The sequence below is a fragment of the Drosophila navojoa genome, chromosome 3 (assembly GCF_054131105.1).
Source record: "Drosophila navojoa isolate 15081-1374.11 chromosome 3, UAZ_NAV_1.0, whole genome shotgun sequence".
NCBI lineage: Eukaryota > Metazoa > Arthropoda > Insecta > Diptera > Drosophilidae > Drosophila > Drosophila navojoa.
In genome coordinates, this window is record NC_142891.1 from 470,971 (window position 1) to 482,580 (window position 11,610).

Here is an 11,610-nt window from a genome sequence, read left to right on the forward strand (position 1 = left end):
CATACACATACTCTCACTCACTCTCACACACTCTCATAATTCATTCATTGTACTTGGCATTTCACATTTTGGCCTTATCAGCGCTATCAACTCCGGGTGCAAAACAATAATACTCTTAGTTGAGATTCCCAAGCGGAAGCAGCACTTAGTTATATAGTAGATGTATTAGATAATATTTCGATGTGCATTTCCAATATTACAATTAGAATTACCGGAGACTTTCCTTTGATGGAGTCTTTTTTGTGTATAACTATATGTACTTCACTTTGAGGCTCTCACCCAACTAATTATGATACATACATATTTAATAAAATGAAAAAAGTATTAATATTGTATACAACTATGGAAAATATTTGTATGTTTGCTGAGTAGTTTCTGCCATAAATATTTTGCTTCACATTACCACTACGTCCCCCTAGTGCCTTTGGCGACAGGAATCAATGCATAGCATTAACTAAATGCAAGTTGATTCAACTGGGCTGCTTCGATCAGTTTTTGCTTGTGCAGCGCACGTAGAGCTCGTTATGGCCAACTTTAATTGCTTGTTGGCCAAGTTTTATTGGCCAATATGTGCGAAATTAACGATGTTGCAATACAAATTGATGTTGCAGTTCAGCCAGAAGCTGCGTGTAACGTTCTCCAAATAACTACTAGGAATTTTCACGTGGAGAGTGAATGACTACGCTGTACTCTGCCAACCAAAATCAAAATTTCCGTTCTGTTTATGTGTGTAAAATATAATCTGAAAGCAATGTTAAACGTCACACTTGGACGTTTAGACAGTCTGACCGACAGCTATGGCCGATATACCCGTTTTCCTTAACGAATGGGAATCATAAAGTTTTGTCTGCCTTATCAGGGGTAAGACTAGGTGTAGAGTCAGTAGTAGTAGTCAGTAGTCAGGTGTAGTTCATAAATCAAAAAGTTGATCATGTGACGTCACTGATTGATCAGCGATGTGGCGCCTTTTTTCAGAAATGAACTAGCCAATAAATGTTCTACTGAACTGATTGAGACGATAATAAGTGAGGCACTGTGGCACTAAATCATGTAAAAAAACTTCAGACAGAAAGTCACGGATAATATTAATTCAAAATTACTGAGGTGCTAATTCATGAACTTCTGATTATGCGAGCTATGGAATGGAGAAAGAAAGCTTCCACTTTAATTGAACTACCATTCCTAACTAATCATAATCGATTCAATGAGATTTTCAGTTCATGAACTGCTAGATGATTGAACCAGTAACTGAACTAGTGCCACCGTTCATTCATTCATCGCTCTGACTTCAATTGATTCACAGCGCCAACAAGTATGCAACAAGTTTTGCCAATCAACAGGTAGCAACAGACTATTCACCACACACACACAGATACACGGCATACGCACACATCCATACATGCATAACGGTTATCAAGCTGTGCGCGTGTGGTGAATAATCGGGCTCTTAAGCCGCACGTTGCTCATACGCAGCATTGGCAACGATACGACAACAGCAACAGCAACAGCGATTGTTGCAGCGGGGCGGCAACAACAGGCAGTCCATGCGCCTAAGCTACCCCTAACACCTCCTCTACACACCCTCTAAACCTGCGTTACCCACTTCCCCCTTCTTGTCAACACCTTTTTTGCTTCCTGCTGCTGCTGCTGCTGCTGCTACTGCTGCTGCTGCTGCTGCCGCTGTCGTCGCCTTCGACTGCGCCTGCTATTTTGTATATAAAGCCGAGCGTCGTCCATGGCTAACATCGAGTTCACAATTTCACTTCTTGGCGTTCACATCGAGTCGAAACAGTCGAACGGATCCTCTTCAACAATATCTCATTTCATTTGTGTTTGCAGTACCATAAATAAAACTGTTCCGTGAGACATCCGCACACATACACATATATATATTATCAAATATATATGTCTATATAAAAGTGAAATCGTAATCGCGCTCCAAATTTTTGTCTGAAATCAATTTTGCCGCCGCTATTTGCTTAGCCAGCCCATTATCCTTGTCTGCTTGCGGTGAGTTTGTTGTTTCAATTGTATTTGTCTAATTTCGAGTTACTGTTTGAGTTTATCTTAATCTGCTGGCAAGCGCTTGATATCAGGCAGCGCCTAATTGATATATTAATCAAGCGTGAATGCGGAAATTTGCAGTTCGAAATATCTACGAATCGCTTTAAGTAACACAGCAATTTATAAGCATTCAAAATTTGTGACATTTAGTCTTTTATTAAAAAATATTACATTTATTTTAGTATGCTTGCGTCTCAAAAATAAAAGAAAGAAAACAACGCAAAAATAATTTTTTACTCAAAATTTTTGGAAGGAAAAACTAACAACTACTAAAATTAAAGTTTTAATAAATTTCTATGACTCTACTGAAAGTATTAGCAAGTAAAATTTTCGTATATATTGACATTCCGACATTTTCTTACACGTGCAAAACTCGCCTCTTCTAACTGCTTTAACACTGGTTGACAAATGTAGCCAATTAATCATTTGCGTTGGCAGAGCTTTGCCGCTTTGCCGCTTTGCCGCCTGTCTAAATTGAAATTCATGTTCAAAAATACGACATGAAAATGAAAATATGCCAGTTAAGGTGACTAAATTAAATCAGACTGACTTGGAGATACCTCAGATAATACAACTTTCAAATGAAATGACAAAAAAAAGTAAAATTCAAAAATATTATTCTCATAAAAGGGAAAGGGTTATGGGAAACAATTATTGATATACCGAAACCTATAAATAATGCAAAATATCCAGTCATATTAGCCAAGCACAAATCAATTTATGAGACTATTTATTCTCAAATCTCATCAAACATTATGCCATATACCCCATTGGGCTTTTCTTATCAAAGGGTATTTAAGCAAAAATAGATGTACTTTAGGGGTTATTGTAAAACTCCCCCTGCTAAATAAAAATAAAATCACAGCCAAGAAAAAAAAAACGGCTAAAGGTGCCTGTTGCGTGGGCCTTGATATAGAAAATAATATGAATTACTTATGATGTGTAAGAGAACGGTAAAAGTTCGCATCATTTGCTCTCGCTTGCTGCAGACGTGAATGGTAAACGGTAAATGTAAACTTCATGCGTTCTTATCATTTCTGATTTGATATATATCAACATATCAGCGAGCATAGTTTCCTAACTTTATCCTTTAGGCGTATTTGCCTTGATTTGAGAACAGAAAACCGCAATCAAATTGCATTTAATATTTATTAGACGCTCCAATACAAATACTTCAGTCGGGCATGGGTGAGGGAAGCCTTAAGGGTAGCTAAAATTAGATGGCCAATAGCTGATGAAAGCCCGAATTGACGGCGAAACGCCAAAACGAGTTGAAATTGAGCTGGAGCCCAGTCAATGAAAGTACTTTGAAGTGGGGCACACTGTTGACAGACAAACAATGGGAACTTTTTATTAAAACTTATAAATACACTTTTTTCCATCCAAGTATTAAAAGTTTCAAAAGCACAATTTTGAAGATTATTTTGAAAAATATAGAGATCAAAAATGCCATGAGCTATAGACATAAAATTATGGGCTCTGCTCCTTCTGCTTGTCACATACATACATACCTACAAAACCATTATACCATGACTTCCCATTTATAAAAACAATAAATTGTTCAGCAAAATAAACTTGAGTCAATTCATGAGGTTTTATTCTTAGCCGAATAAATACTTTTCACATTTATTTAATTTATCTCATTATTTTCGTTTCAATCTATTTTTAGCTTATCTTGGAATAATTATATGCCAGTAATTTCATCCGCCTTACACCTTGTTAAGATCTAAAACTGTATTGGCAGATATTTGAACCCAAGCCAAAAGATATACTTTTAAGTGGGGAAATCCTTGTTATCTTCGGCAAAACAAAGGCTTCTCCATTTCGAATTCCCATTTAATTTGACAAATATTTGGTAGCTGCAAATTTTAATAGAGGGTTCCCTCACGTAAGCCTTTGATGTTGCAATTGTTAGCCGAAAACCACAAAGACCGCAACTAGCAAAGTAATTTGATAGTACTTGAGATAAGTTTCAAGTTTCAAATGGAACGTAGGCAGCGCCTCAAAAATGTTGGAGCATATTTGCGGACTGGGGCTGGGTTGGCAGGGAGAGGAAACGAAAACGTGTCACAAGAGCGTCAGACACGAGGCGCGGCTCAGTCTTGTAATTTTTCATCTATCATCAAACAGCGTATCGCATGACCGTCAAATAAATCACGAAAAGCAACAGCCTACGAGGAGGGAAAGCCGCCAACGTTCATTTAAAAACGGCCGCAAAGGAAAAACTGGGCAAATTTCATGAAAAACTGTGCGAAAATTACAAAATTAAGCCGCTTGCAGCAAAGCTTTTCGTAAGCCGTGGAGCTAGAACGAGAGAAAGAGAGAGGGAGAGAGTGAGAGAGAGAGAGGGAGAGTGAGAGTGAGAGAGAGAATGATATGTGTGTAAAATTGCATTCCAACTCTTTTACTCTGACTCACTCTCTCGCTCTCTCTCTCTCCCTCCCTCTCTTTCACTCCCTGCTCTGCAGTCAGCTCGTCTGTGTCTACCCTATATTAAATTTCCAATTAACATTGACGCATTATTTATCAGCCGCAATAAAAGTGTCCTGATTATGCTCGCTTGCTGCTGGCCCAGCCCCCTGCCGCCCACCTCGCCTTATTATTCCATTTGATCTCTCAGCTTTAGCCAGCTCTCGCCGTATGCTTGGAGTGCAGCCAGGCACTGCGCCGCCCCCGCCACCGCCCCCGCTGCCCAATGGCGTGTTATTAGTTTTATTTATTGCGCGTTCGAACTGACAATGTGAATGACACCTTTTTTTGTCGCTTCTCTATCTATTAAGCGTTTTATGACTTGTTGTCCCAACTACCATATATATCTACACATATACCTATAAATATATGTATATATATGTGGGGCATTATAATTATCTACGAGTCTGGTATTAACTGTTGCATGCGTCGCTTTGCATGTCAAACATTTGTACCTGGATTTTGGTTTGTGCATTTTTATGACAGGGCTTAACAGCTTTACTGGTTAGTCGGTAGAGTCAGTTGTAGATAGGGTATGAGCCAAAGGTTGAAAAATTAAATTAAATTCGTTTTTTTGTAATTTTTTAATTTAGTTTTATATTCCATTGAAAGAGTCTTTAGATTTAGAGAGACCAGAAAGTGATAAAAACAAATGGCTATATTTGAAGAACTCGCCCTGAAAAGTATGCTATAAAAATTTGCATTATTTAAAGTGATATGTTGTCAAGATTTCCATTTGCAAATCATTTATTCGATATTAATTTCTGCATATTCCAAGGACAATATAGGAAACTTATATATTTTCCTTCAGTATACTTTAATAATCTACCCAGAAATCCCAGAAATTAATTCTTTAAGGTCAATTGCCATTTTCTAGTTGGTTAGATTCTAATTTTCTGTTGGTTGCATAAAGTCCTGACAGCATAAAGAATGTTGAGTAACCATAAAAAATGAGAGAAGCGATAATTCAGCTGTCTTTGCAGCTGCCACAGTTTATGAGCTGCTGCTGTTGCAACAGTCGACTTGGTGGCACGTTGAAGGCGCTTGTGGCAAGACACATTAACATTTACGGCTTGCCTCATTGAGTTTAGGTTTCGTATTTGGTTTTTTGATACACACACACACACGCACACACACATAGAGATACCTGTTGCTGAGCTCTACCTGCGGCAATTTATGCCCTGCTCTCACTCACATATTCATGCGACATTTTTGATGCCACGCCCATTGGCTGCCGCCCACTTGATGTCATTAGCATGCCCGTAATTAGCCAGAGATGATGGGACACGCGTGTGTGTGCGACTGTGTGAGTGTGAGGCACTTAAATCAGGACCTGCAAATTGCCCTCCACAGAAGCGTAAACGTATTCGCCTCTGATGCCTCTACTCGACTTCTGGCCACAGCTGCTTCCTCTTCTTCTTCTTGCGAATTATGTTTGATTCATTCGAGTCTAATTAGTAACGGCGGCCAGTCATCCTGTCTGTTGGGAACCTTTGAATTATTGACCGAATGAAAATTTCTGTATTGCATAACAAATGCATGTCAAGTAGACCTCCTCTTGTCGTCTCTCTCTCTGTCTCTCTCTCTCTCTCTCTCTCTCTCTCTCTCACACTGAATACAATTTGCCAGAATTTTTTAATTATTGTTAGTACTTTTACCGCCGTTAACATCATCGTCATTGCCGTTACCGTGACGTGCAGCTCATTATTTGTATTCAGTAATTCGATTGGCTGGCTAGATGAGTTTCCTAGATTGGCGGCCTTGCTCATAAATAGTCGCACCAGTCCAGTTGATGGCCGTCAGTGCTCGAAGGATGGTGGTGCATCGGTTGCAATATTTTCTGTATCAGCTCTTTGCCTACTATGCGATATTCATCGGTGTCACGAGCTATTTCTACGATTTCAAGCGGCGTCTGTATAAAAATACGAAATGGACGCAGCTGATCGCCTGTTTGTCCAACCTAATAATTGTCAGTGTTACGATCTCGGACTTGGCTTGGCTCTGGCTTGACTACGTAAACGAAGATCGGGTCACGGGCGAAATAACCCAACTTGATTTCACGGTCAACGACATCGTTTGCGTGGTGAACCTCTTGCAGCGAGTGCCCCGTGAACGGGCGACCAAGAATATTGAGCAGGAGCTGGAGTCCTTGACCAGACTCTGTCAAAAGTCCTGGGCGAGGAAGGACAAGCAGTCCAAGCAGGACATACGTCGCTTGCGCAGCATCTATCTAGCGAAAGATTGCATAATGTGGATTTTCACAGGAGTGCTTTCCATGTTTTTAATAATGTCTTATGAATTCATGAGCATGAGACAAACCAAACCATATATAGAGCATACGCTTGTGATCCTCAAAATCCTAGCCTTCGATAGTCAGGATGCTATAATGCATTTGCATTTTCTGCTCAGCTTGAAAATTTGTAGGCTCTATATGCGTCTCAACAGTCGCATGAGAGAGTTGATCGAACGGAACTCGTCTGCGGATGCACTGGAAGTTCTTCATCTGCGTCGGCTGCACTTGAAACTGACGTTTCTAATGGAGCGATTGTCCTCTGTCTATGGTGTCATCATAATAAGCACTCGATTTTCGCTGATTGTAACCACTGCTGTTATGGGCTATTACATTAGCATATCTGTATGCTTGCCGACTGTCTATAAGATAGTCTGCTGCGGTTTCTATGCTCTGCTTATACTGGATGCCTACATACTCGATCTAATCCTGGACTACACTATCAATGAACACCAAAAGACATCATTTCTTCTACGACGACACTATGAGCTTGATGACAAAGACACGCAGCTCTCCAGAGAGGTAGCTACTCTCTACATGCATACATACTCTATGTACTGTTATATTCTCTTTTTAGTTTGATGAATTCGCTTTGCAATTAACTAGCTTTCCCATGCAAATCAAGCCCTATGGCCTGCTCACTTGTAGCACTGCCACCTGGTTGAGTGATATAGCTTGCATCATTTGCTGGATGGTTGTTCTGATACAATATAGGATCGTATCGGAGAAGAGGCAAAATAATGTATAACTGTATATATTTTGGGTCTAGTCATTGTCATTGTCAGTTTAATTTCTATAATATAAGTTAGCATACATCATTTCATTACTATTATTATTACAACTACCATTGCTTGTTACTTATGATATATAAAAAACTTTCGAGCTGTTAATGTCTTAATAAGGGTAAATATTTTATTGATTGATTAATCTGTCTGGCGATTGATGGATTAATTAATAGCTGTCAGCCAGCACGCAACATCGAATTATATATTCAAGACTATTGATTCAGCGCCAGGGCGACTCTTATATAAAGCTGGGTTCTGTTTGTTTGGCTCAATCAGTGTTCGAATGATGGAGTCGCGTCGGTTACAACGCTTGCTCTATGAGCTCTTTGCCTACTATGCGATATTCATCGGAGCATCGAGCTATCGCTATGATTTTAAGCAGCGTCTATTCAAAAACACCAAGTGGACCCAGCTCATCGCCAGTGTGTCCAATGTGCTACAGCTCGGGATTGCAATAATGGATCTGGTTTGGGCCTGGTTCTATGTGGCGAACCTGACAGCAGTAACGGGGGAAACAATCCAAGTGGATTCCACAGTCAAAGATGTTGTCTGCCTGGTGCGGATATTGCAGCGAGTGTCGAGGGAGCGAGCGACCAGGAAACTGGGTAAGGAGCTACGATGCATAAGCAGCCTCTATCGATATCGCAGGGCGAGGAGTGATATGCGAGACAAAGAGGACATGCGGCGGCTGCAGTGCATCTATTTGGTCAAGAATTGTATTTTGTGGCTGCTCGTCGGATTTATCCTCAGCCTTTGGTTTATTGCTTTGCAATTTTTCGGCTTGAGTGGGAAAAATATATATATGGAGTCTGTGCTAATTGTACTCAACTTCATGGCCATGGACAGCCAGAATGTCACCATGCACTTGCATTTCCTGCTCAGCTGGCGCATATGTCGACTCTACATGCGACTGAACAGCCACATAAGGCGGCTGGTGCGGGGCAACTCGCCAGAGGATACCCTGGAATTGCAGCACCTGCGATGGCAACACCTGAAACTGACCGCCCTCATGGAACGCTTGACTGCCGACTACGCTGTCATCATGATAAGCAATCGCCTATCCCTGATCGTCTCAGCAGCAGCTGTGGGCTACTACATAAGCTTCTTTCGAAGCGATCAAACTATCTATCAGATCGTGGGCTATGGTCTGTATGTCCTCCTTGCTGTCGACGGCTATGTTCTTGATCTGATCCTGGATTGGACCGTGAAAGAACACCAAAAGACTTTGTTTCTGCTGCAACTGCAAAATGAGCTCGATCAGCCCGATCCGCAGCTCTCCAGAGGGGTACTACTCGCCTTTTTAATCGCCTCTTGCCGTACTCTATATATATTGTATTATCTCTTTCAGTGTGATCTCTTTTCTCTGCAAATTGCTTGTTTTCCTATGCAAATCAAACCCTTCGGCCTGCTCACTTGCAGCACCGCGACCTGGTTGAGTAATATTGCTTGCATCATCAGCTGGATGGTGGTTCTGTTACAATATCGGCTCATATCGGAAATTAATAAATAAAAGTTCCTTATGGCTTGCATAAAAGACAAAATTTCTCATTACTAAAAGATCCTCACTCAGGCGGCTCATAATCCCTAGATCTTTAGCTGATGATATATATGCGCTAAGCTCACGTGGCTTTCTAACAACCAATATGCCACACTTTTAGTAGAATTAGAGGGTATGCAATTTCATTGATTGACCTTGTTATTATTGAATTGGAACTGTCAACACTTGATAATCAGCAGCTAAAGCTTATGGTAATACTTTCTGACAGTGCGCTGGCACAGTGGGGACTTTTTGACATTCTCTGCTTGAAAAATAAAGACAAATATTTTCGGCAATTTATTTTTAAACTGATTCATTCGAACACACAATTAAAATGTGTTTTATTCAATGCATTAATTGTTGGCAAAGGTTTGATTGCTGCACAGCTGTTGCTCGCAAATAGAATTGCTGAATGCGTAATCGCCAACAAAGGGACAAATAAAGCGGAAGCCCTCCCTAGGTCTTCTCAGAATTCGTCTTTTGAATCACGTTCACGGCGCAAATTCAATTAAAGTTGGAAAACATTTTCTTGTCTAGTTGTTAGAGCCGCACGTGGCAGCTATGGCAACGGGCATGTTGCACTATTGCGGCTCTCTCTCACCTTTACTCTCTCCAGCTCTCTCTCTCCCTCTCTCTCTCACTCTGTCTGTCTGTCTATTGTGCTGTGCTTTTCAAGTTCATATCCGATTTTAATTGCGGAAATGCATTTATGCTGCAGCCTATTTGAAACCGCCCCGCCCCGCCCTGCCCCTCCCCCATTTTGCGGCATATACTTATACAATGCAATACGGGTCACGTTTGTGGCAACAAGTGTTTCGTTTCCCGCTGCCCGTGTCCTGCCGGACTGCCTGCCTATAAGCCATTATCCTGGCAGCTTAGCCACAGCAGATTGGCTCTGATTGCCCTTTGTCCTTTCAATGGAATTATGATATGCGCTGCATGCAAACGTTGCACTTTGATTTGGATACTAAGTAAGTGACTTTTGGTGCAAGTGTACCGGCGAATCGAAATAATTAGTACAGTTTGGCTCTGAGTCTGCTAAGTGATATTAGAATGCCATATACTTTGCTTTGCTTATTTATGGTAAAATACATTTATATAAATTTATGTTTATTCAGTTATTCCAATTCCCATTTTAATTCTTGTGAATGAGCAAATCTATAAATTTTGAACTTCGCTTCTATTTATTTTCAGTTGAACAATAAAGAAATCCTATTGAAAATGATGAAATTCGGGCAAATTCTGCTGTGCTACGGCCTGTTGCTGAGCGTGTTCTTCGCCGTGAACGAGGCGCGACCCTCCGCGGCGGAGGCGGCTGCTGTAAGTGAGGCCTAGACTAAGCTTTGAGCCAGTTTAACCAGCTGGAGACATTTGCTTGCAGGAAACTGATGGACTGGACCAGCAGGATGCTGAGGATGTGCGCGCCGCCTACGGCGGCTATGAGATGCCCGCTCAGGCGATCTACCCAAACTTGCCCATGGACCGGCTGCAGATGCTGTTCGCGCAGTACAGACCCACGTAGGTTACATATAATTCGAATAGCTCTCTCTCTCTCTCTCTCTGCTTCATTGATCTTTATGCTTGTGTGGTAAATCTGTTTCAGCTATAGCGCCTATCTACGCACCCCCTCCTACGGCAACATGAACGAGCTGTTCCGCATGCCCGAGAGCAAACGCCAGGTGAGGTACAGGCAGTGCTACTTCAATCCCATCTCCTGCTTTAGAAAGTAAATGCCACAAGCTGACGACGACGACAGAGCAACACAACAAATTCAGTAGATAAATCAAATGAAGAATCAGAAGAAGAAGAAGGAGGAGGAGGAGGATGCTGAGGAGAAGAAGAAGACAAATATAAACACAGCCCATTGAAAAATTAACATTTCAATCTATGGAAAGCCCATTTAGCATAATTCCAATGCCAATATTTAGTGCAATTAGCTAAAGTTAAGACTCAAAGCTCTATAAATGTCTATTAAACCGTTAAATAACAATTTATAAATAATAAACTTTGCACATAAATGAAATTTATGATTTTGCACTTGGCTTTCGTTATTGTTAGAAAATTTTCAATTAACGATTTCTATTATGCTTGCATATGGTGTGGTAAAATAATATTTAAATAAATATGTTTAACAAGAGTACTTAATGAAATTATTTGATTATCTACATATATGCACTAATACATTGAAACGAAATTCAATTTCCCATTGTAAATTAAACGTTTCAAAACTTTTGTATAATACATATGTACACATCAATAAATAATTAAATATATATAAATACATATATATATATATTTGAATTTACACATGAATAGAGTCCAGCACTTATTTAATTATCTATGTAAAATATGAAAGCTCTGAATAAAGTATTTAAAATATATATTTAACACAAAGGCAGAATTTAAATGGATTTTTTATGTGCAATTGAGTGTGATCTGATCAAAAGCATTGTGGTGAAAGAGGT

The 11,610-nt window shown here is 40.2% G+C and overlaps 3 protein-coding genes across 4 annotated transcripts; all 3 read left to right on the forward strand.

The window, feature by feature from the left end:
- Positions 1-1,745: 1,745 nt before the first annotated feature.
- Positions 1,746-11,422, forward strand: AstC (Allatostatin C). Of its 2 annotated transcripts, none has more exons than XM_089258310.1 (4): positions 1,746-2,010; positions 10,340-10,465; positions 10,527-10,663; positions 10,749-11,422. In XM_089258310.1, the coding sequence occupies exons 2-4, from the start codon at positions 10,367-10,369 to the stop codon at positions 10,873-10,875; spliced, it is 363 nt and encodes a 120-aa protein (XP_089114436.1). In that variant the 5' UTR covers positions 1,746-2,010; positions 10,340-10,366; the 3' UTR covers positions 10,876-11,422. The 2 variants fall into 2 exon arrangements, with proteins under 2 accessions (XP_089114436.1, XP_089114437.1); XM_089258311.1 differs by having other exon boundaries at positions 10,755-11,422.
- LOC149091591 (uncharacterized) lies at positions 6,212-7,571 on the forward strand. Its single transcript, XM_089257012.1, has 2 exons — positions 6,212-7,362; positions 7,430-7,571. The coding sequence occupies exons 1-2, from the start codon at positions 6,326-6,328 to the stop codon at positions 7,569-7,571; spliced, it is 1,179 nt and encodes a 392-aa protein (XP_089113138.1). The 5' UTR covers positions 6,212-6,325.
- On the forward strand, positions 7,798-9,118 carry LOC149091592 (uncharacterized). The gene has a single exon (XM_089257013.1). The coding sequence runs from the start codon at positions 7,892-7,894 to the stop codon at positions 9,116-9,118; it is 1,227 nt and encodes a 408-aa protein (XP_089113139.1). The 5' UTR covers positions 7,798-7,891.
- Positions 11,423-11,610: the final 188 nt, after the last annotated feature.

Coding starts and splice junctions, on each gene's coding strand:
- LOC149091591 (XM_089257012.1), top strand. CDS start 6,326: ATGGCCGTCAGTGCTCGAAGGATGGTGGTGCATCGGTTGCAATATTTT. Junction 7,363..7,429: donor GAGGTAGCTACTCTCTACAT/GCATACATACTC, acceptor GCAATTAACTAG/CTTTCCCATGCAAATCAAGC.
- AstC (XM_089258310.1), top strand. CDS start 10,367: ATGATGAAATTCGGGCAAATTCTGCTGTGCTACGGCCTGTTGCTGAGC. Junction 10,466..10,526: donor CCGCGGCGGAGGCGGCTGCT/GTAAGTGAGGCC, acceptor ATTTGCTTGCAG/GAAACTGATGGACTGGACCA. Junction 10,664..10,748: donor TTCGCGCAGTACAGACCCAC/GTAGGTTACATA, acceptor AATCTGTTTCAG/CTATAGCGCCTATCTACGCA.
- LOC149091592 (XM_089257013.1), top strand. CDS start 7,892: ATGATGGAGTCGCGTCGGTTACAACGCTTGCTCTATGAGCTCTTTGCC.